General features: G+C 44.4%; 1 protein-coding gene across 1 annotated transcript in view; it reads right to left on the bottom strand.

The window, feature by feature from the left end:
• Positions 1-23,998, bottom strand: part of LOC126428204 (F-box/LRR-repeat protein fbxl-1-like) — a 190,378-nt gene that overhangs the window by 5,316 nt on the left and 161,064 nt on the right. Inside the window, exon 3 of the mRNA XM_050090117.1 lies at positions 7,649-7,828. Coding sequence (XP_049946074.1) covers positions 7,649-7,828 — 180 coding nt within the window. The remainder of the gene's footprint in view (positions 1-7,648; positions 7,829-23,998) is intronic.

The following is a 23,998-nucleotide window of genomic DNA, read 5'->3' as shown; positions in this document are numbered from 1 at the left end:
CGCGTACACAACTTTCCCACTAGAGCGCGCCCCGCTAAACACAACAGTGCAGGCGCAGCGCTCGTCCATCTCCGCACTACGAGATGGCGCTGCCTTAGAGACGGACCAAATTCTGCTTCCGCCGATCTGCGTATTAATATGTAACGCAGCCATTGAGATTGCTGCTAACGTAGAACCTTTTCTCCTCGCGGATCACACTTGCGCAGTGATACCTGAACGCGCGAGGTATTATAACGAGTGTACAGACCTCCAATTAGTCAGTCTGCATTAGTCTGTACCAGTCTATAGTCAAGTTTCAGTGTGCGCCTAATAAGATTATCATATTCCTGTACATAGCCACGAAGATAAATGTATAGACACTTTGTCAAGTATCAGAGATATGTGAGAATAAGATTAACGTACCAAGACCAAAGGAACTTCAGATTGTCAATTGTAAATAGCATCCAGAATCAAGTTACGTAATGTTTATGCTTTTATCATTTTAATAAATGTGTGCGAAAATTAATCAAGTTCTGTTTGAAGTCGGTCACCGTCAACCTGCTACTCTAAGCGTGCAAGTGGCATATCTACCGTCCGACCTAACGTAGAAGATAAACACGCCACAATAAGACCACGAGACATATTGCTGACACTCGCCTACTTCGTTAGATCGACAAGTCAAATAATCTGATGGTGTGTGTACCGAATGTCTTACAGTACGCACACCACATTACAATTTCAGAAAAAACTGGACGATTCATTCAGGAGAGAGAGCTCCACAAATTGAGCAAATCAATAGCGCATTGGTCCATCTCTGGCACCTGTGCAAGCTTGGCACTGATGACAGAGTTGTCGAGTGTCCTCCTGAGGAATATCGGGCCAAATTCTGTCCTATTGATCCATCAGATCGTCATAATTCTGAGACTGTTGGAGGACCCTACCCATAACGCTCCAAATGCTCTCAATTGGGAAGACATCCGGCAAACTTGTTGACCGAGGTAGGGTTTGCGAAGCACCAAGAAAAGCAGTAGAAACTCTCGCCCTGTGGAGGCAGGCATTATCTTGCCGAAACGTAAGCCAAGGACAGCTCGCCACGAACGGCGACAAAACGGGGCGTAGAGTAGCATCGACTTACTGTCGTGCCGCAAGTGTTCCGAGGATGGCAACCGAAGGAGTGCTGAAAACAAATGGCACCTCAAACCGTCACTTCCGGTTGTCGCACCGTATGGCGGGTGACAGACACGTTGATATCCCTCTGCTATCCGGGGTACCTCCAGACGCGTCTTCAGTCTGGAATAAAATTGTCTTCAGTGATGAGCTCTGCTTGAAATTGAGCCACAGTGACCAGCAAAGACCTGCCTGGGGACACCCCGGAGTGTAGTGGGATACCAACCGACAGCAAAACAACCGGAACTGATAGTCTGGAGTGCCACTTGTTTTCGTAGCAGGTCACTGTCGGTTGTTATCCTCGGAAAACTTGTGGCATAGCAGTAAGTCGACACTATTTGGTTGCCATCCACAGCACCCTTACAGCACAGTGATACGTCAACGATATTCTACGCCCCTTTTGATTGCCCTTCCTGCTCTTACATTTCAGCAAGATAATGCCCGCCCGCACACTGCGAGAGTTGCTATTGCTCGTCTTCACGCTCGCCAAACTCTACCTCGGCCAGCGAGGTTGCCGGATCTCTCCCCAACTGAGAGCATTTGGAGCATTACAGGCAGGGCTTTAATGATGTCAGGATTTCGATGACAGAATTGGGCACCCAATATCCGTCAGGACGACATCCGACAACTCTGTCGATCGAAGCCGAGCCGAATAACTGCTTGCGTACAGGCCAGAGGTAGACCGACGCGTAGTCGAATTGCTCAATTTCTGAAGCTCTTTCTCTCGAATAAATCATCCAACTTTTCTGAAATTTTAATGATTTGTTTGTCTGTGCACGTACATCACATCTGCCAGTTTCCATCCCTCTGGACAATTCCTTCGTGGTGTGACGTTTTCTTGACTTAGAGCGGCATTTACACGTGAGTAATTTCCTGTGCACACTAAGTGCAGCAGCTGTTGCAAATACATGCACAGGAACAGACTTTCACTCAGCTCTGTCCCGTGGCACAATCTTCTGGGCCTTTGCAGCTAAGGGGAAAAAGTACAGGGTCTTCATTAATGAGTGGTGCATTTTCATATATTTATTGATTTATATGGGCACATTTACATCACTACATGACTACGGAGAGCACAGGCTCGCTGTGTCGTCGGGGCCGGAACACGGGTCCGGGAACTGCGACGGACGAGACCGGACGCGGTCGGGGTCGGGGTAGTATCTGGAGCTCAGCGGGAACGTGACACGCACACCGACAGTGGGCCCGGGAGCTGTGACGGGCAGTCGGCCGACGAGACGGGAGGAGACGTCTGGAGAACTGAAGACGAGATCACAGCCAGTGAAGTGGCCTCCCGGGGACAGTGTGTTAATAGCAGATGGCAGGCGGGGTGCAAGCTGGCCGTGTCGTGTGGTGTGACGTCATTACGGTGCGGCACGGGCATTCGAAATGGACGCGGCGGCCAGCTCGCGTGACGCAGTCTGCCGGCTGCCGGAGTGCCCGTTTGGAGCACGGTCTCGGGGGCTGCCCGGCCAGGTCGGGGACGGGACGAGGTGGGTGTGGCTGCGCACTGGCAGCTGGCGGTACCCGTGCACCGCTGACGGCTAGGGGAGTGGGCTCTGCCTAACAGGTCGCACGGGGAGTGTCGTCCGTGGACAAGTCCTCCACTGAAACTTCCTAGCAGATTAAAACTGTGTGCCGGACCGAGACTCGAAGTGCTAGGAAGTTTCATATGAGCGCACACTCCGCTGCAGAGTGAAAATCTCATTCTGGGAACATCCTCCAGGCTGTGGCTGAGCCATGTCTCCGCAATATCCTTTCTTTCAGGAGTGCTAGTTCTGCAAGTTTCGCAGGAGAGCTTCTGTAAAGTTTGGAAGGTAGGAGACGAGATACTGGCAGAAGTAAAGCTGTGAGGACGGGGCGTGAGTTGTGCTTGGGTAGCTCAGGGGTAGAGCACTTGCCCACGAAAGGCAAAGGTCCCGAGTTCGAATCTCGGTGCGGCACACAGTTTTAATCTGCTAGGAAGTTTCATATCAGCGCACACTCCGCTGCAGAGTGAAAATCGCATTCAAGTCCTCCACTGGTTTGAAGAACTCAACGAGAATCGGAATAGTTGAGGTGAAAGCTGTCTCAATTCTGTCCACGGAGACTTTAGTCGGCTCGCCATTACATTTGATCTGTAAAATGTTCTCGTCACGGTGATCGTGCGGTGCACTCTATGGCAGCGTAAGTGGTGGCCGTGCCACGTCTACGCACAATACCGGGTCAAAAGTATTTAATGCGACAAACTCTGGGAGGTTGTAGGGGACGTCAAAACAAATATTTTCCCTAATGTCATTTTTACCTATGAGGATTATTTAAACTGGTGGAGGCTGTGTTATGCTCGTCAGTTGTTAGACGCCGTATTGCGATCTTGAGATGTTAGAGGGTTTATTACGCTCTTCAGTTGTGGGCAACTGCTGTCCACCAGTGTAGTAGTGCATTGTCTCTGTTTAGTAATGCAGCGATACACCTGGAGTGAGTACACTGATATGGTTGGTGCGTACTACGTAGCGCACCACAACGGACGAGCTGCACAGCGGGTTTATCAACAACAATATCCTAATCGCCGTATCCCGCATCATACGACCTTTGCTGCTGTGTACCAACGTCTGCGTGAGACCGGGTCATTTAGCAGATTACCTGGACAGGGACGCCGTCGCACGGTAAGAACGCTGCAATTTGAGGAAGCTGTCTTGCAGCAGGTGGAGAGGGATCCTTCAATCAGCACTCGTGCAACTGCACATAACATGGGGACTAATCACACGAATGTAAGAACAGTCCTTCGAGAGCAGTTGTTACGTCCATTTCACTTACAGCGTGTCCACAACCTGGAACCAGTTGATTATCCACCCAGAGCACAGTTTTCGCAGTGGTACCTGGAACAGTGTGAAATGCATCCTACATTTCCATCCTCTGTGTTGTTTAGCGATGAAGCAACGTTCGGGCGCGATGGAGTCTTCAACATGCACAATTCGCATGTTTGGAGTGAGGATAACCTACATGCCACAGTTACTAGCGCTCATCAAGTGCGGTTCTTCGTTAATGTGTGGGTCGGTGTTGTTGGGGACTGTTTAACTGGGCCGTGTCTGCTACCTAGGCCATTAAATGGCAGGCACTATTACAGTTTTCTCGCCAGAGCATTGCCAGAATTGCTGGAAGACGTCCCGCTCCCTACAAGACAACGCACGTGGCGCCAACATGACGGGCCGCCGGCACATTTCAGTCGTCGTGTGCGTCTATTCCTGGACCGACGGTTCCCAGAAACGTGGATTGGCAGAGGTGGTCCTGTACCGTGGCCTGCTCGATCCCCAGATATGTCCCCTCTGGACTTTTTGTGTGGGGAGAGATGCGCAACCTTGTTTACGCACCTCCTGTTGCATCAGAAGAGGGTCTGGTTGCCCGGATAGTAGCAGCAGGAGCAAGAACAATTCAGGATACTGCTGGGGTTTTGCCCGTGTCAGACATAACATGATCCGACGGTGTAACCTTTGTTTACGTGTGTCAATGGAGGCATTTCTGAAAATCTACTGCAATTGAAATTGGGTTGTGTTAATGTGTTGTCTCTTGGTCATAAAAAAATGGAAAAGTGTTTCTTGGTTTAATTAATTTGCCGCCAGAGAAATCTTCCTCTACCGGTTTAAATACTCCTCATAGGAAAAATGACATTAGGGAAAAATATTTGTTTTGATGTCCCCTACAACCTCCCAGAGTTTGTCGGTATAAATACTTTTCACTCTGTATAATGTGGAACAGTGTAAATCGGCTCGAGCAAATACCCACCGGTACTGTGCCGTGTCGGCGCGTGCAGTCGGAGGTCGGCTGTACGACTGCGCAGATGTTCTGCCGGTGTCGGGCAGCGTGTGACGGTAGTACCTCCTCCACTAATTCACCGGGAATGGCGAGCGAGTGAGCACAGGCGAGGTGTACAGGTGGAATACCGATGTCGTCCTTGGGATTATTCGCAGGCCGAGAAGTACGAGCCGAAGTGCGTCCGTCCGGGTGATGCCGTGACACGTCAGGGATGCTTCCGGTATACAGTGGAGCCGTTCCGGGTGGCTACGCAGACGTCAAGTGCACGACGACGAGTCCGGAACTGTGTCGGACTGCCGTCGCGTGCCGCCGAATGTGCAAACTACGTCTCATCTCACTGGCTCAAATGACTCTGAGCACTATGGGACTTAACTACTGTGGTCATCAGTCCCCTAGAACTTAGAACTACTTAAACCTAACTAACCTAAGGACACCACACACATCCATGCCCGAGGCAGGATTCGAACCTGCGACCGTAGCAGTCCCGCGGTTCCGGACTGCGCGCCTAGAACCGCTAGACCACCGCGGCCGGCTCATCTCACTGGCACCGTTTGATTCGTGGACACGACAGGACGAAGCAAACAGTCGGCACTCGTTCAAATCCGTCAAGGTGTCAGTGGGGCGCCACGCATTGTACTCGATCCGCGTGGTCCGCGGCTGACAGAATCGGAAATAGGCGTAACTGTCCACGAGGCGTGGACATCTAGCTCACACTGGCTTTTGCTTCGCTGGGTGCTCCACCGTCGTCACAGGTTGGCCCGGCCATTAAATCTCCTCCCACAGGTAAACACTGACGTGCTGCTACCCACGTGATTCTGTGGGATGCCTGCCACAAGTTTGGCATAAGCTACGTTTAATATTTTTTGTGGGATCTGAAATTTAAAAACCTCTCTCACACCGGCCCGATTGAGCTTCACAGATCAGGATAGTAAAAAACACGCGAATATTTAGGGAATTTTCATTCACAAAGCAGGCTTATCACATTCACACAGTTCAATGCTGTCCTATCCTGATTAAATTGAGCTTAACTTAAATTCCATAAGGCAGTGAAGCAATTTCGAAGTCTCGGTGCGACGAAAATTGTCAGTCGATCTTCTGAAAACATTTGTAATAATTATTAACTTTCGGTGACCACACGGGGAAGACCGGAGATGTGCTGGTAAGACCGTGTTAGCCCATTTATTGGAAGTAATAAACTGGATATCTCGAGCGTACAAAACGGCAGGTTCGTCCAGTGTAAATCAGACGTTCCCCACTGATCCCGTGCAACACAGCATAGTAAGCAGACACTGTCAATAATAATCAGTTAAATAATACGCGAACACACTTACTTTAGTTTAGTTCATGTATTAAATTCCTTCTCATACAGAATCTCATCAAGATGGCGACTAGCTCAACAATACATACATATACATCTTCGTTCTTTCACGGCTAATCGGCAAGATCTCCTTCATTCTTTTCATAAGAGAAAACATAGATAGCAGAGAAGGTATTCCATGGAGTAAATGCACGCTCCAAGCAATAATTGGGCTTGAAACTACTTTGCATTGATAAAAGATAAGAAGAGATATTTCGAGATATGTACTGAGTTATATATTTTTATAATATATAATATTCTTTTCATAAGAGAAAACATAGATAGCAGAGAAGGTATTCCATGGAGTAAATGCACGCTCCAAGGAATAATAGGGCTTGAAACTACTTTGCATTGATAAAAGATAAGAAGAGATATTTCGAGATATGTACTGAGTTATATATTTTTATAATATTTCTGAAAATATCGGGTAGAGACCGCCGCAAGAGACATTACATACGGTAGTGCTCAGGTGATCATTAGTGACAACGTCGGATTTCAAACAGAGTCCACAAAGTGGGTACCCCATCTTCTCACCACAGACGACAAATTTCATCATCTTGAGGCGTACAAACAGCTACTGGTACGCTACCAAATTGAAGGGGAACATTTTGTGCACCGGATTTTGATCTGTGATGAAACGTGGGTACACTGTTACGCACGGGAATCGAAAAAAGCAGCCCAAAATGGCACAAAAAAGACCAATCTACACCCACTGACGACTCTACACCCACGGAGTGCCTAAAATTGTCTCTGTGTGGGGAAGGTTATTGCGACAGTCTTTTTTTATATTAAGGAAGTTCTCATCAGTTTTGTCCAAGAATGCTGTACTGTGAGCGCCGTATACTACTGCCATTTTTTGTATAGATCGGAAAGCGAATATCGTCAGAAAATACCAAATCTGGGGCGTGACTAGGCCGCGTGACAGTGCTCGGCCCCACACGGCAGCCCGGACTCGACAAAAAGTTCGGGAGCTGTCGTGTGCCACACTAGGACATCCTCCCTACACTCCGCACTTATTGTCCTGTCATTTTCATTTGTTTGGACCACTAAAAGAAGCAGTCGGACGACACAGATCTAACAACAATTGCACTATCAAAGTGTTTGTGTGAACCCTGCTGTTACAGCCACATTCATTTTGTGAAAACGGGGTTGAGAAAACTACCTATCCCCTGGGAAAAATGTATTTCCCATTCAGAAGACTATACACAGATTAAATAACTTGTGTGTATGAGTTTTTCTGAAGTGAACTTTTCTGAAGTGAACTTATAAACAAAAAATTCAAATTAATATGTGAATTTCCTTTGTACGTGAGCATAAAACATGTTCAAAAACTGCGCAACAGCGACGTCAGGTACTTACATCTGTAAGTGTTTAAGACGGTGGATCTCGGCAAGTGCTCCGTCTGTGAGACTCGTCGCAAAAGTCAGGCTCAGGTGGCGCAGTGACGGGCACCCCCGAGAAATGGTGACCACCGCGTCATCCGGGAGGTCGGTGGCGTGCGGCAGGTCCAACTTCTGCAGCAGTGGTAGGCAGCCGGGCCTGCAGTTGTTCAAAACAACACCTGTTGTGAATGTAAATCTAAGCCGCACAGGTGAAATATTAGTCAGACCCTCAAAAGAGTACCGTATTTACTCGAATCTAACAAGGGGAAGGCCTCAGACACGGCCAAACGATTCGGCTCAAATTTGGCAGGTCGCTTGTGTACAACCCAAAACGAAGGAATCTACGATATTTTGGGTCAACACCCCCTCGTTTTTGAGAAAATCACCCCTAAAGGTTATGGCGAGCAATCAACTCAAAATTGGCGGGATCGATAGATAATTGTAATTACATTTTTCATCATCAGGTATGAGGTCCGAAAACGCATACTTTTCCAGAAATGGGGGTAAGAAACTTTTACAACTGCCGCTTCTGTACCGACATGCAAAACGCTTTCCGCCGGCAGCGCCGATAGCACAAAGGTAACTGGCTCGGAATGGGAGAACCCGGGTTCGAATCTCGAAGAAACCTAGCGGATGTTATTATTTTCATTTGTATTTTTCCATATCTCAATTGATAAGGATAGGACGGTTAATAAGGTAAGTAAATCAATAACGAATGATAATAATAAGGTAAGCAAACTAATTTCCCAAACGCCGTGAGTTAGTAAAGTATTAAACTTTTAAGCCTCGTCACATGAAAACAACTCCGAGCAAGAGTGCTGCGAATTCCTCACGAGGGATCACAGACAGCCAACCGTGCGACGCTTGTTTACAGCGAGGCACGGGACAGAATGTACGCGCGGAGAGTTTTGTTGTCCCGGTTGCCTCTTCGTCATATCATAGTTGAGAACCTGGAAGAGTGAAGGTGTGCAGCACGAGCCTTATAGAAGTCAATCGGAAAGAGTTGTTTTCCGTCATAGGCTGCCGCGAACCTCGCCGATACATGTAGTGATTTTTCCATCGTTAATGCGCCGAATGAAATACGATTTGTGAATGAATACAGTCCTTCCGTAAGTAACATATGACGAGTATTGTCTGTAGTTTGTGGTAATTAGCTCGTCTGTTTATGCTGTAGTAACTAGTTATTGTTTGTTGTGTCATATTTTTTCGAGATTCGAACCCGGGTTCTTCGAGACCCAGCCAGTTACCTTGGCCGGTGCGCTATCAGCGCTGTCGCCGAATAGCGTTTACCACGTGGGCACAGAAGCGGCAGTTATAAAAGTTTCTTTCCTCGATTTCTGGAAAAGTTTGCGTTTACGGACCCCATACCCGATGATGAAAAATGTTCTATTTACAATTATCTATCGATCCCTCCAATTTCGAGTCGATTGCTCTTCACAACTTTTAGGGGCGATTTTCTCAAACACGCGGGGGTGTTGACCCAAAATAACTTCGATTCCTTCGTTTTAGGTTGTACACAAGCGACCTGCCAAATTTGAGCCGAATCGGTTGGCCGTGTCTGAGGCCTTCCCCTTGTAAGCCGCACTTGAATCGAAGCCGCACCTGAAAAATGAGACTCGAAAGCAAGAAAAAAAAATTTTCCCGAATCTAAGCCGCACCTGAAATTTGAGACTCGAAATTCAAGGGGAGAGAAAAGTTTTAGGCCGCACCTCCAAATCGAAACAAAGTTGGTTCATTTTAATACGAGACACAATTTAGGTCGAATGAATGACGATACAGCTACAGTAGTTTGGTTCGAGTCGTAAGCTTAGCAATTAAGCTTTACCAGGTAGCCATTGCTATGCGTCAGGCGCTCCGTCGGTATTTATACGGGTACCCTTCCTTTTTCACGTGCTTCGTCTGGTTTGAATTGATTGCTTATATTTCTTTGATCTCGTAAGTGCCGTTCTCTTTGTTATAGGTGTTTACGTCACTCTGAGCGGAAAATGCATTACTGTACTGTGTCACGCATTGTTTGTAGCATTATGATAGTGAGTGTTTACGGCCTGTCGCCGCTCGCGGCATGGCTTGCTTATGTGCGCGCTACCGCCGCTTACAATGGCAGCGGGGGGTGGGGGGGCGGGGGAAGATGTTCTGAACGAGAGTTTAGCGAAAATTTTTCTCCGTTTGAAAATCTTTGCAGACGCCTCTTTAGTACATTACATTCTGCACAGAATCATCTTAGATTTAAAAATCTAGTCAATTGCCGTGCTTCATTTCTGACTGTATCACTAATAGGCATAAGAATAATACGAATAGGTCTAGCGGTTCTAGGCGCTCAGTCCGGAACCGCGCAACTGCTACAGTCGCCATGCCTCGGGCATGGATGTGTGTGATGTCCTTAGGTTAGTTAGGTTTAAGTAGTTCTAAGTTCTAGGGGACTGATGACCACAGATGTTAAGTCCCATAGTGCTCACAGCCATTTGAACCATTTAATACGAATATAAACATGACATGATATGTACATTCTTCCGCGTTTGCTGTTGTCTCACTCTAGTTTCGTAGTTTATTACGCAGACAGGATTTAAATGAGATAGCAGCAAACACGAAAGAATACATGGCAAAATGTTTGTATTCGTATTATTATATTGTGGTGAAGAGAATACCGCATGTGATTCACAATTCATAAAATTTCCTATTAGCAACCATCTCTTCTCACAGGTAGGTAAAAATTCAGAATGTAGAGTTGGCCATATTGACAAAAACCCCAAACAGTCTTGCCAGTCGGATTTTCATAGTACATTGAAATGCTGCTACATTCGAAGATGAACAATACGGTATTTGTATTTACTTCGTTGGATAATGTATGAAAATGCAGTGGTCGAAACTCGGGGCGGAGGAATAAGCTCATCTTCCATTTTTTTTTAATTTATTTATTGACGCAGAGGTTTTGGCACCAGTATTTATCTTTGTGCCTGCAAAGCAAGCCTGTGTAGCACTACATATATTCGACGGCAGAAGTTAGTTGTGGCGGCACCTATGAACATTTTTCAGAACTTCCGCTTACTTTGCACTCGATTCTAAGCCGCAGGCGGATTTTTGGATTACAAAAACCGGAAAAAAAGTGTGGCTTAGATTCGAGTAAACACGGTACACAGGGATGGCTAGAGGACAAATGTAAGGAGGTAGAGGCTTATCTCACCAGGGGTAAGATAGATACTGCCTACAGGAAAATTAAAGAGACCTTTGGAGAAAAGAGAACCACTTGTATGAATATCAAGAGCTCAGATGGAAACCCAGTTCTAAGCAAAGAAGGGAAAGCAGAAAGGTGGAAGGAGTATATAGAGGGTCTATACAAGGGCGATGTTCTTGAGGACAATATTATAGAAATGGAAGAGGATGTAGATGAAGATGAAATAGGAGATATGATACTGCGTGAAGAGTTTGACAGAGCACTGAAAGACCTGTGTCGAAACAAGGCCCCGGGAGTGGACAACATTCCATTAAAATTACTGACAGCCTTGGGAGAGCCAGTCCTGACAAAACTCTACCATCTGGTGAGCAAGATATATGAGACAGGCGAAATACCCTCAGACTTCAAGAAGAATATAATAATTCCAATCCCAAAGAAGGCAGGTGTTGACATATGTGAAAATTACCGAACAATCAGTTTAATAAGTCACGGCTGCAAAATATTAACGCGAATTCTTTACAGACGAATGGAAAAATTAGTAGAAGCCGACCTCGGGGAGGATCAGTTTGGATTCCGTAAAAATATTGGAACACGTGAGGCAATACTGACCCTACGACTTATCTTAGAAGCTAGATTAAGGAACGTCAAACCTACGTTTCTAGCATTTGTAGACATAGAGAAAGCTTTGGACAATATTGACTGGAATACTCTCTTTCAAATTCTGAAGGTGGCAGGGGTAAAATACAGGGAGCGAATGGCTATTTACAATTTGTACAGAAACCAGATGGCAGTTATAGGAGCTGAGGGAAACGAAAGGGAAGCAGTGGTTGGGAAGGGAGTGAGACAGGATTGTAGCCTCTCCCCAATGTTATTCAATCTGTATATTGAGCAAACAGTGAAGGAAACAAAAGAAAAATTCGGAGTAGGTATTACAATCCATGGAGAAGAAATAAAAACTTTGAGGTTCGCCGATGACACTGTAATTCTGTCAGAGACAGCAAAGGACTTGGAAGAGCAGTTGAACGAATTGGATAGTGTCTTGAAAGGAGGATATAAGATGAACATCAACAAAAGCAAAACGAGGATAGTGGAATGTAGTCGAATTAAGTCGGGTGATGCTGAGGGACTTAGATTAGGAAATGAGACACTTAAAGTAGTAAAGCAGTTTTGCTATTTGGGAAGCAAAATAACTGATGATGGTCGCAGTAGAGAAGATATAAAATGTAAACTAGCAATGGCAAGGAAAGCGTGTCTGAAGCAGAGAAATTTGTTAACATCGAGTATAGATTTGAGTGTCAGGAAGTCGTTTCTGAAAGTATTTGTATGGAGTGTAGCCATGTATGGAAGTGAAACATGGACGATAAATAGTTTGGCCAAGAAGAGAATAGAAGCTTTCGAAATGTGGTGCTACAGATGAATGGTGAAGATTAGGTAGGTAGATCACATAACTAATGAGGAGGTATTGAATAGGATTGGGGAGAAGAGAAATTTGTGCCACAACTCGACTAGAAGAAGGGATCGGTTGGTAGGACATGTTCTGAGGCATCAAGGGATCACCAATTTAGTATTGGAGGGCAGCGTGGAGGGTAAAAATCGTAGAGGGAGACCAAGAGAAGAATACACTAAGCAGATTCAGAAGGATGTAGGTTGCAGTAGTTACTGGGAGATGGAGCAGCTTGTACGGGATAGAGTAGCATGGAGAGCTGCATCAAACCAGTCTCAGGACTGAAGACCACAACAAGAACAACAACATCAACGGTACACAGATCGCTCTGGAGCGCTGCACACGTGTGGAAGTGGTAGTGAGCGGTCACGAGGCGGTGCAGTAAGGCGTGCTGAGCAGGAGACGTGGCAGAGTGGCGCAGAGGAGGTGTCTCGTCTGCAGGTGACGTGACCACACCGTCAGTGAAGTTGCCGCATTTATTGGGGTATCGACACAGAGCGTCTGCTGTGCCTACAGAGGCTACTGCACAACTCACAGCATTATAGAACAGAGGTCCTAACGAGATTCTAACGGACAGGGAGACGAGTGTCGCGCCTTTTCGACGATAATTCCGTACCTGACAAGAACTGCTGCATTTTCGAGATGAACATTGTAAAGAGAACTGCACGTAACGAACGTACGGTGTTTGGTGCCTCACAGAAGGCTGTCATTCAGAGCTGCACGTAAAGCTCAAAGTTGCAGCTCGAGTTACGCACTGTAATTGAGTCGACAACTTCACGAGCGGTCTGCATCCGAGTATTATTCTCGATGACTTTTACCTCGATTGTCTTCTCACACAGTTGCCTTTCTCAAATTTTCTCGGTGCACAGGACCTGCTACACAATGCCAAATATTGCAGTCTGACTTCTTCTCCGTCTACAAAATACCGAGGGCGGGAAGAGAGCTTTGTAGTATTTACACTACTAAATGATGTAACAACTCTTTGAAGAACCATTATGTTTTCGGTTGTTCTTTCTAACAATTACAACACAGTGTGAGGGTAGTGGTGTGTAGTATCTGTAAGTGGTTGTTCTTTGGTGGGCGACAATGCCCAGTGGCGCAGAGAGTCGCTAAGTAGAGGCAGTTGTTGAGAGGCTGTGGACGGTGTAGGCTGCGTGAGCCGAAGGCGGTTGCGTAGCGAAGGATTTATCTCTGTGTTTAATAGTAGTGGCACAGTTTGATTAATAGTGTGTTTATGTTTGTGCAGTGTGATAAGGGAAAAAAATTAAATTTTACCAGTTCTTAATGCGTCTCCATCAGTTAGTACCACACCACTGCATGTAACAATGAACGAAATCTCGATATACACGGTCAACTAAAACAAGAGGAATGTAACATAATAATCATTAGTTAAGCCATATAATCTCCAAGGAGACGGGAGCTTATAATTGCACCTCTTGTTAATCAGAAAAACATATCCAAAAGGAATCTCAGAACAGATCAGAAGAGAATGACACCTTTCTTCAGCTCCTTTCAACCGTCCGTCTGGACGTCGTCATTCTGGACGGCTCGCCTCAGTCTCTGCCTTCTGAGACACAGCCGAGCCACGACGCAAAGCACGAGTGACGCCTACACTACAGGTGGCGACACCTGACCGCTATCGCACCCTGGTGACATTCTGTGCTAGCTTGGCTCGCTCCGACTCTGCACACTCGTGAAACCGGCACGAACACAGTGGAAAATTCTCTGCAGCCCAACCACCTAAGCAATAGTTTTACACTGACACCTTCCATCTGACCGTGAGGAAGAGGTGGAGCAACCACGAGCTGCACACATTCGACGAGCCAAATGACACGGACTGGACAGTACCCAGTTGGAGTTGTACGGTTTGGTCCAGTGGGTCGTGATACTGCTCATTTTTGTACGACACTAGGTATCGAGTGTACTGGTGACCCAATGAGGTGTTTAATCTGCAGTATGTACCGTGACTTGAGCACTTTTGTTGAGGTTACTGTGAACATTAACAGTGTTTATTTCCACATTCTCAGTAACCAAACGTTTTCCTTCTGTGTATGTTCCTGATCAGTATGCTGTGGACACTCCTGTCATTTGAGATGACAACAGCCATGTTCACAGGGCTGTAAGCATACATACCCAGTTTCATGAACATTCAATAGCCCTGCCACACCTTGACTTCTCCTCTATATCAGCCAGTATAAATCCCATTGGAGAATATGTGGGACTCATACAATGTAGGCTTTCACAGCCGGTGTTGTCTTCAGTTGAAACTTCCTGGCTGAGAGGCCGTGGTCGATGTATAAAATTTCCACCTGACGTTTCGTCTCCATCTGCGGGAGACATCTTCTGAGGTCGACCGGCTACTGCCACTGAGGCACCATGTACTCTCGCATTTATAGAGCGCATAGAGGGCACCACCATTCGTCACGTGATGCCGACGGTATGCCTATCTTTGGGAGGCGTCATCATTCTCGATTAAGAGTAATTGATTGTCATTCTGCTGGCGCAACGTCGACATCCATATTTTGTCCAACTTTAAAACTTCCTCTTTTCTATTAAAGTTGTTATGGTGTTTGTGAATTTCTATTGCTTCTCTACACTGCGAGCATGATAATGGGATGTTCGTGCTAGAACGCTTGTCTCATTAAATTTAATTTCGTGATTCCCATCTCGAAAAACATGCTCAGCTACGGCCGATTTTTCGATGTGTCCTAAGCGACAGTTACTTCTATGTTCGGCTAAGCGGTTGTTTACACTTCTTTTCGTTGTTCCAATATATACTTGTCCACAACTGCATGGAATTTTGTATACCCCAGGTGTTGATAGGGGATGTCGGGCGTCTTTTGCAGTTCTTAAATATTCCTTAATCTTCTTGGTGGGTCTGAAGATTGTTTCGAACCCATACTTGGCCAGAACTTTCTCGATACGGTCCGTGACCCACCATGAAGTTTAAGGAATATTTAAGAACTCGGGGCGGACGTCGTAAGACGTCCATTGAAGTTCGTTGTTGATCGATTAACTCAGTTTTTTATTACAGAGGGCAGCTAACCCTCTGGCCGAACACGCTGAGCTACCGTGCCGGCGTAGCTCTAGATGATCTGAGCATTGACGAGTGGCTCCGGCTGGGTTTGGCATACCTGAAACAGCGTCTGGACTCTCAGCCACTGTGAAGGTGTTAATGTGATGTCTTTATGGGGTGAGTAACTTTGTGTACGGTGCACTTAGAATGGCACTCTCTGCTGGCACACGCAAATGTTCACTTAGGTCGTATCAAAGCCAATCACAAACTTGTGAAACTTGAATTTCTGCTGATGTATAAGATATTCAAACAACTTGAGGGAGCACAGTCAGGAGATGTTTTAGGCAACCAATGACACGTAGCCAGGTGTTTTCGCAGCACAAATGCAATAGGGCAGCATTGTGTGAGGAAGTTTAAAACCTCAATATGCAGGTCACATTCAGACAAACACTGTGATGATAGATGTCAAAAGTTATCAATAGCAAATACTAAATGGTGACGTCTCTACAAATGGAAGTTTTTGCTTAAATTCCATTTAAAATCCAGCTCTCTCCCTCTCTCTCTCTCTCTCTCTCTCTCTCTCCTGAAACAACAGAGAGACAGAGTTAATGTTGCTTCCTCTCCTGCTGATAATTAATATTCACAATCAATAACTTCCGGTGTTCATCATCTTTGGTTGTGCAGTGGAGCTAGTATTTACTCTCTCTCTCTCTCTCTCTCTCTCTCTCTCTCTCTCTCTGTGTGTGTGTGTGTGTGTGTGTGTGTGTGTGTGTGTGTGTGTGTGTCCTTTTCGACCAGCATACCGAGGTTTTAAACTTCCGTGCACAGCACACTCTCATCTCTCATTGCATATGTGGCTCTCAAACGGTGGGGTGTGTGCCTATCGAAATATTGGCGGTTGTCAAACACGTCACCAGCTGTGTTCTAATAAGACATTTGAACAAGTACACTCTCGAATAGTACCAAATACGAGAGTCGAGGAAAAAAATATTTGGTTTTTGGTTCTCCAGCACTTTTCATTGAAGATAATTGAAGAAAACTTATTTTACAACATATTTTGGTAGCTGAGCTACTTTTCTATGTAGCTGCCACTCAAATTTAAATACCTGTCACAGACTCATTTGCCATCAAGTTGTTGAGCCAGTCACTACTGACCTCTTTCAGTTTGTTGTCATTACCATTGTGCTCTCAGCTCAAAAAGTTCTTCATTTTGTGAAAAATATCATAATCATTTCATGACCAGATCTGGGCTATGACGTCGCTGTTCAAAAGCTTTCCACGTAAACTGCCATGGCGACGCAGCAGAATGCGGCTGAACATTATTGTGAAGAACCACAGTGCTGCCGGAAAACAACCCATGCATCAGTTTTGATTTGCCTGGCACAGTCTCCGAAGGGTCTGACGGCAGGCTGCAGCATTTTTGGTCTCTCCTTTAACCCTACAGCCAACGAGCAGGATGCCCATTCAATCCCTAAACACTGTGACTGTAGCCTTTCTGGTGATCAGAATTTGTTGATTTTTTTTTTGTTTTGATGTAAATCACGAATGGTGCCATTTGAATGACACGCACTTTGTTTCTGTACTTTTACATGGAACCCACGTCTTGCAACCAGTGACAATGCGGTTACAAAAATCCCCACCATACTTGTTGTGCTGTGTGAGAAATGTTGCTGCCAAATGTCAAGAATACCACCTGGTACACACTTTCTATAGCCGAAATCACCAGAATCAGTTTGATAAAATCCATGTGGTACACACTTTCTATAGCCCAAATCACCAGAATCAATTTGAAAAAACTGATCATGAAATTTCAGGAAAGGACAAGTTCAGTCCATCAAAAGTGGAACGTTTATGGCATCGAATTTTTTTCCTGGGTTTGTCAGTAGCAACTGCCAGTCTGGCTGATCGTTCTTCATCATAAATTTTCCTCTGTCTGCCACTAAATGTGATGCACAATTTTTGAACTAAAACTTCATTCAACACACTTCCATAATGTTTTGTTATGTGTTTCTAAATTTCAATACAGCAGACTTTTTGGCATTCAGAAACCACATTATGCTAAGAACCTCACACTTCATGATCATTACAAGGTGCTGTGACTATTGCCTACTTGCTGACACCATTTTCCAGAGGTCAACTGCTTCCTGCGCTGGAATCTTCCTCTTTTGACTTCATCCTACATTTTTATTCTACTCCTTCCCACTTTCTTCTGTGCTCTCACTGAACCTTCAAGAGCTGTTGTCAGAAATCCTTTTACTCATTTTATGTGTTCCGCTAAATCTGTTCCCCTTTTCTTAATGAAGTTTAGGAGATTTCTTTGCTTCTTTATGCTTTTCACTACCCCATTACTCCTCACTTTACCCACTCATGTTGTTTTCTCCATTCTTCTTTCAACCTCACATCTCAAATTCTTTAAATCTCCCTCACACACACACACACACACACACACACACACACACACACACACACACACTCTCTCTCTCTCTCTACATCTAGATCTACATCCACATAGATATTCTGCAAGTCGTCATATGGTGTGTGGCAGGGGGTGTTCTGTACCAATACTTGTCATTTCCGTTTCTGCTCTATTCGCAAATAGAGAAAGGGAAAAATGATTATCTACGTGCCTCCATATGACCCCTAATTTCTCTATCTTATCTTCATGGCCCTTCACACAGAGTATATTACTGACAGTAGAATCGTTTGGCACCCTGCTTCAAATGTGGGTTCTCTACATCTTCTCAATAGTGTTTCTCGAAAATAACTTCATCTTTCCTCCAGAAATTCCCCTTTGAGTTCCTGAAACATCTCCATAACATTCACGTACAGTTCGAACCTACTGGTAATGAACCTAGCAGCCCACCTCTAAACTGCTTCGACGTCTTCCTTCAATCCGGCCTGATACAGATCCCAAACACTCGAGTAGTACTAGCTTCCTATATGCAGTCTCCTTTACAAGTGAACCACTCTTTCCTAAAATTCTCCCAATAAACTGAAGTCGACCATTCAGCTTCCCTGCCACAGTGATCACACACTCGTTCCACCTCGTATCACTTTGCAACGTTAATCCCAGATATTTAAATGACTTGACTGTGTCAAACATGACACTAGTAATACTGTATCTGAACATTACAGGTTTGATCTTCCTACTCATCCACATTAACTTACATTTTTCCACATTTTGGGCTAGCTGCTATTCATCACACCAACTAAATTTTGTCTAAGTCATCTTGCATCTTCATACAGTCACTGAACTTTGACACCTGCAAACAACTGCAGATTGCCACCCACCCTGTCCACGAAATCATTTACGTATACAGAGAACAAGAGCGCTACTGTCACACTTCACTGGGGCACTCCTGGAGAAACACTTGTCTCTGACAAACACTCACCGTCGAGGACAACATACTAGGTTCTATTATTTAAGAAGTCTTCGAGCCACTCACATATCTGTGAATTCATTCCATATGCTCGTACTTTTGTTAACAGCCTGCAAGGGGGTAGCGTGTCAAGCCTGCAAGGGGGTAGCGTGTCAAATTCTTTCTGGAAATCTGCATGTTGCCCACCATCCATAATTCTCAGTATGTCACGTGGGAAAAGGGCAAGCTGACTCACACAAGCGAAACTGTGCTGATCCGTGTACATAAGCTTCTCATTCTCAAGAAAGTTAATTATATTCTTCTTAAATTTATTACATTCTGTCTCTCTCGCCTTCAATTCCCAGCTTTCACAGCCATGCAGAAAAACACTCTACACTCTCACTTGGTGGGATCATTAATTTTGTCACACGTTTAAAAATCATACAAATAAACAGTAAATGACACATGCAGTTTGTGTCATACTGGCACTGAAGACAATGAAGGTGTAAGACACAGTGGCGGGATTGGGGGTAGAATTGTGCAGCTCTCAGATCAAAACATTCTTTACTTTTTTTTTTGAAAGACCCTCTATTTCCCTGGATAAACTGAAAGAACCAGAGGATGTAGAGAGCCTCAGGGAAAGTATAAGGGAACAATTGACAAGAATGGGGGAAAGAAATACAGTAGAATAAGAATGGGTAGGTTTGAGAGATGAAATAGTGAAGGTAGCAGAGGATCAAGTAGGTAAAAAGACGAGGGCTAGTAGAAATCCTTGGGTAACAGAAGAGATATTAAATTTAATTGATGAAAGGAGAAAATACAAATATGCAGTAAATGATGCACGCAAAAAGGAATAGAAACGTCTCAAAAATGAGATCGACAGGAAGTGCAAAATGGCTAAGCAGGGATGGCTAGTGGAAAAATGTAAGGATGTAGAGGTGCATATCACTAGCGGTAAGATAGATACTGTCTACACGAAAATTAAAGACACCTTTCGAGAAAAGGGAAGCACTTGCATGAATATCAAGAGCTCAGATGGAAACGCAGTTCTAAGCAAAGAAGGGAAAGCATAAAGGTGGAAAGAGTATATAGAGGGTCTATACAAGGGCAATGTTCTTGAGGACTATGTTATAGAAATGGAAGAGAATGTAGATGAAGATGAAATAGGAGATACGATAATGCGTGAAGAGTTTGACAGAGCACTGAAAGACCTGAGTCGAAACAAGGCCCCGGGAGTAGACAACATTCCATTAGAAATACTGACAGCCTTGGGAGAGCAAGGCCACATAAAACTCTACCATCTAGTGAGCATGATCTATGAGACAGGCGAAATACCCTCAGACTTCAAGAAGAATATAATAATTCCAATTCCATAGAAAGCAGGTGTTGACAGATGTGAAAATTACTAAACTATACGCTTAATGAGCCCCGGCTGCAAAATACTAACACGAATTCTTTACAGACGAATGGAAAAACTGGTAGAAGCCAACCTTGGGGAAGATCAGTTTGGATTCCATAGAAATGTTGGAACACGTGAGGCAATACTGACCCTGTGACTTATCTTAGAAAACAGATTAACAAAAGGCAAACCTACGTTTCTAGCATTTGTAGACTAAGAGAGAGCTTTTGACAACGTTGACTGGAATACTCTCTTTCAAGTTCTGAAGGTGGCAGGGGTAAAATATAGGGAGCGAAAGGCTATTTACAATTTGTATAGAAACCAAATGGCAGTTATAAGAGTTGAGGGGCATGAAAGGGGAGCAGTGGTTGGGAAGGGAGTGAGACAGGATTGTAGCCTCTCCCCAATGTTATTCAATCTGTATATTGAGCAAGCAGTGAAGGAAACAAAAGAAAAATTCGGAGTAGGTATTAAAATCCATGGAGAAGAAATAAAATCTTTGAGGTTCGCCAATAACACTGTAATTCTGCCAGAGACAGCAAAGAACCTGGAAGAGCAGTTGAACGGAATGGACAGTGTCTTGAAAGCAGGATATAAGATGAACACCAACAAAAGCAAAACGAGGATAATGGAATGTAGTCGAATTAAATCGGGTGATGCTGTGGGAATGAGATTAGGAAATGAGACACTTAAAGTAGCAAATGAGTTACTGATGATGGTTGAAGTAGAGAGGATATAAAATGTAGACTGGCAATGGCAAGGAAAGCGTTTCTGAAGAAGAGGAATTTGTTAACATCGAGTATAGATTTAAGCGTCAGGAAGTAGTTTCTGCAAGTATTTGTACGGAGTGTAGCCTTGTATGGAAGTGAAATGTGGACGATAAATAGTTTCGGCAAGAAGAGAATAGAAGCTTTCGAAATGTGGTGCTACAGAAGTATGCTGAAGATTAGATGGGTAGATCGCATAACTAATGAGGAGGTGTTGAATAGAATTGGAGATAAGAGGAGTCTGTGGCACAACTTGACTAGAAGAAGGGATCGGTTGGTAGGGCATATTCTGAGACATCAAGGGATCACCAATTTAGTACTGGAGGGCAGCGTGGAGGGTAAAAATTGTAGAGGGAGACCAAGAGATGAATATACTAAGCAGATTCAGAAGGATGTAGGTTGCAGTAAGTACTGGGAGATGAAGAAGGTTGCACAGGATAGAGTAGCATGGAGAGCTGCATAAAACCAGTCTCTGGACTGAAGAGCACAACAACAACAGTAAAGTGGAAAAGTGAAGGGACACATACAGCACAAAAGCGTACAGGCTGACCTCGTCTGTTGACTGACAAAGACTGCTGACAGTTGAAGAGGGTCGTAATGTGTAATAGGCAGATATCTATCCAAACCATCACACAGGAATTCCCAACTGCATTATGATCCACTGCAAGTACTATGACAGTTAGGCAGGAGGTGAGAAAACTTGGAATTCATGGTGATAAGCCGCACATCACACTGGTAAATGGCAAACAACGCCTTGCTCGGTGTAAGGAGCATAAACATACAATGGACGATTGAACAGTGGAAAAACATTGTGTGGAGTGACAAATCACGGTATGCAATGTGGCGATCCGATGGCAGGGTGTGGGTATGGCGAATGCCCAGTGAACATCATCTACCAGTGTGTGTAGTGGCAACAGTAAAATTTATAGCTCGTGGTGTTATAGTGTGGACGTGTTTTTCATGGAATGGACTTGCACCCCTTGTTGTTTTGAGTGGCACTATCACAGTACAGGCCTACATTGACGTTTTAAGCACCTTCTTGCTTCCCACTGTTGAAGAGCAATTCAAGGATGGCGATTGTATCTTTCGACATGATCGAGCACCTGTTCATAATGTACCGCCTATGGCGGAGTGGTTACATGATAATAACATCCCTGTAATGGACTGGCCTGCACAGAGTCCTGACCTGAATCCTATAGAACACCTATGGGATGTTTTGGAGCACTGACTTCATGCCAGGCCTTACTACTGCCATCGATACCTCTTCTCAGTGCAGTGCTCTGTGGTGAAGAATGGGCTGTCATTCCCCAAGAAACCTTCCAGCACCTGATTGGACGTTTGCCTGCAAGAGTGGATGGTGTCATCAAGACTAAGGGTGGGCCAACAACAAAGTGAATGCCAGAATTACTGATGGAGGGTTCCACAAACTTGTAAGTCATTTTTAGTCAGGTGTCCAGATACATTTGATCACATAGTCTATCTTACAACCTGCCTCATAACTGCTTGACAGAAAGTCACCTCAATTTTCTGCTCGGTCTATGTGACTAAATAATCTTAATCGGGGGCCAGTAAGCTCTATCTCACACAGCAATCCACACCTATTATTTCTTTGCTTATGCTGTTATTATCAATTATCGGCACTTCTGAGCACTAGACTTTCTCTCATCTCTCACAGTTGGTCCCGTTCAACTCGATGTATTTCTCTTTAACAGCAGCATTTCTCCTGGAAGCAAAGAAGTACTGAGTTTTGATGTCATCTACTCAAATGCTCAACTCTTCTGCTTTCTTTTCTAGTCTGCCAAATACTTGTTCCAGTTCTTTCAATTTTCTGGACAACATGCAATCATCATAGGGATATGCTCGGTTTTGGTTCACATGGTTAAACAGAGTACCACATGGGTTATTGATCTTTCCCCTTCTCATCACTTTCTCCAACACTATGTTGAAAGGTAGTGCAGATAGTAGATCCCCCTGTCATAACTCTTGGTTAACTTCAAATTTTTAGAAGAATTTCTTTCTATTTGCACTTGGCATTTCATGCTGGTGAGGACCAATTGTACCAATCTCATTAGTTTATAATGAAATTTCATACCCATTACAATCTGATATAGCTTCTTCCTTTTAAAGCTATTGTAAGCCTTTTTGAAACCTACAATGAGCTGATGTACATCCACATTATGTTCATAGTGCTTCTCCATTATTTGCCTTATAGTAAATATACAGTCAGTCACTGATCTGCCCTGTCAGAAATCACACTGATGGTCTCCAAGTATCTCTTCTGCAAATGGAATGAGTCTCACAGGAATGACTTTGGCTAAGACTTTGTACACAACATCAAATAAGGCGATACCACAGTAATTTTCACAATCTGCTTTCTCCTTCTTCTTATAAATCGGGCAAATAATGGCCAAGTTCCACTGGTCTGACACCACTTCTTTTTCTCATATTTCAAAGATCAGCTGGTGGACAGGGTGTGTCAGATGTTCACCACCACCTTCAGTCATCTCTGCTGAAATGTTATTGTTCTCCGAGACCCCATTATTCTTCAGGCTTTTAACTGGCAACCTAATTTTCTCTACTATTGTTGTGGGTGCAAATATTTCATCCTAGCTACCACTGTGCATGGCCGACTGTGCCCTGTTTCATTTTCTTCCAGTATTACTACAGTGAAATCTCTCTATGATATTTTTTTTCAAGGGACCACGATTTCTCAACACTGCATCGAGGTAAACACTGTAAAGGTGAAGACTTCTAATTGATGATTATAAAAGTTGAGTCAAATTTTACTGAGGTTATACTACATAAGAAGACAGTAAATAGTAAAAATTAAAAAAGAATTAGCTACAAATAATTACTTTAATAATGAACTTCTAAAATACAACTTCAGTCAGACTTTCGCAAAAATCTATGAACTGACACAAATTGAACATCCTGTACCCAGGGTTCTTTGAAGTAATCAAGCAAACATGTTTGCTTCCTATTTCCTCTGGGCTGTATTAGAACCATTTCTTGCTCCAAATGAGAAAGTTGTGCTATTGTTGTACCCGAGGGGTCATCATAAATCTTCTGAATGTTTTGAATGTTTCAAATCCTTCAGCCACCTTTGTATAAATGGATCTTCAGGCCCCAGATTCCTTCTTCCCATCCAGGGTGAACCCAAAAACGCTTGT

Source organism: Schistocerca serialis, chromosome 12, assembly GCF_023864345.2.
Source record: "Schistocerca serialis cubense isolate TAMUIC-IGC-003099 chromosome 12, iqSchSeri2.2, whole genome shotgun sequence".
Lineage (NCBI taxonomy): Eukaryota > Metazoa > Arthropoda > Insecta > Orthoptera > Acrididae > Schistocerca > Schistocerca serialis.
Note: the sequence above shows the minus strand (reverse complement) of the source record. Positions and strands in the feature narration are given on the sequence as shown.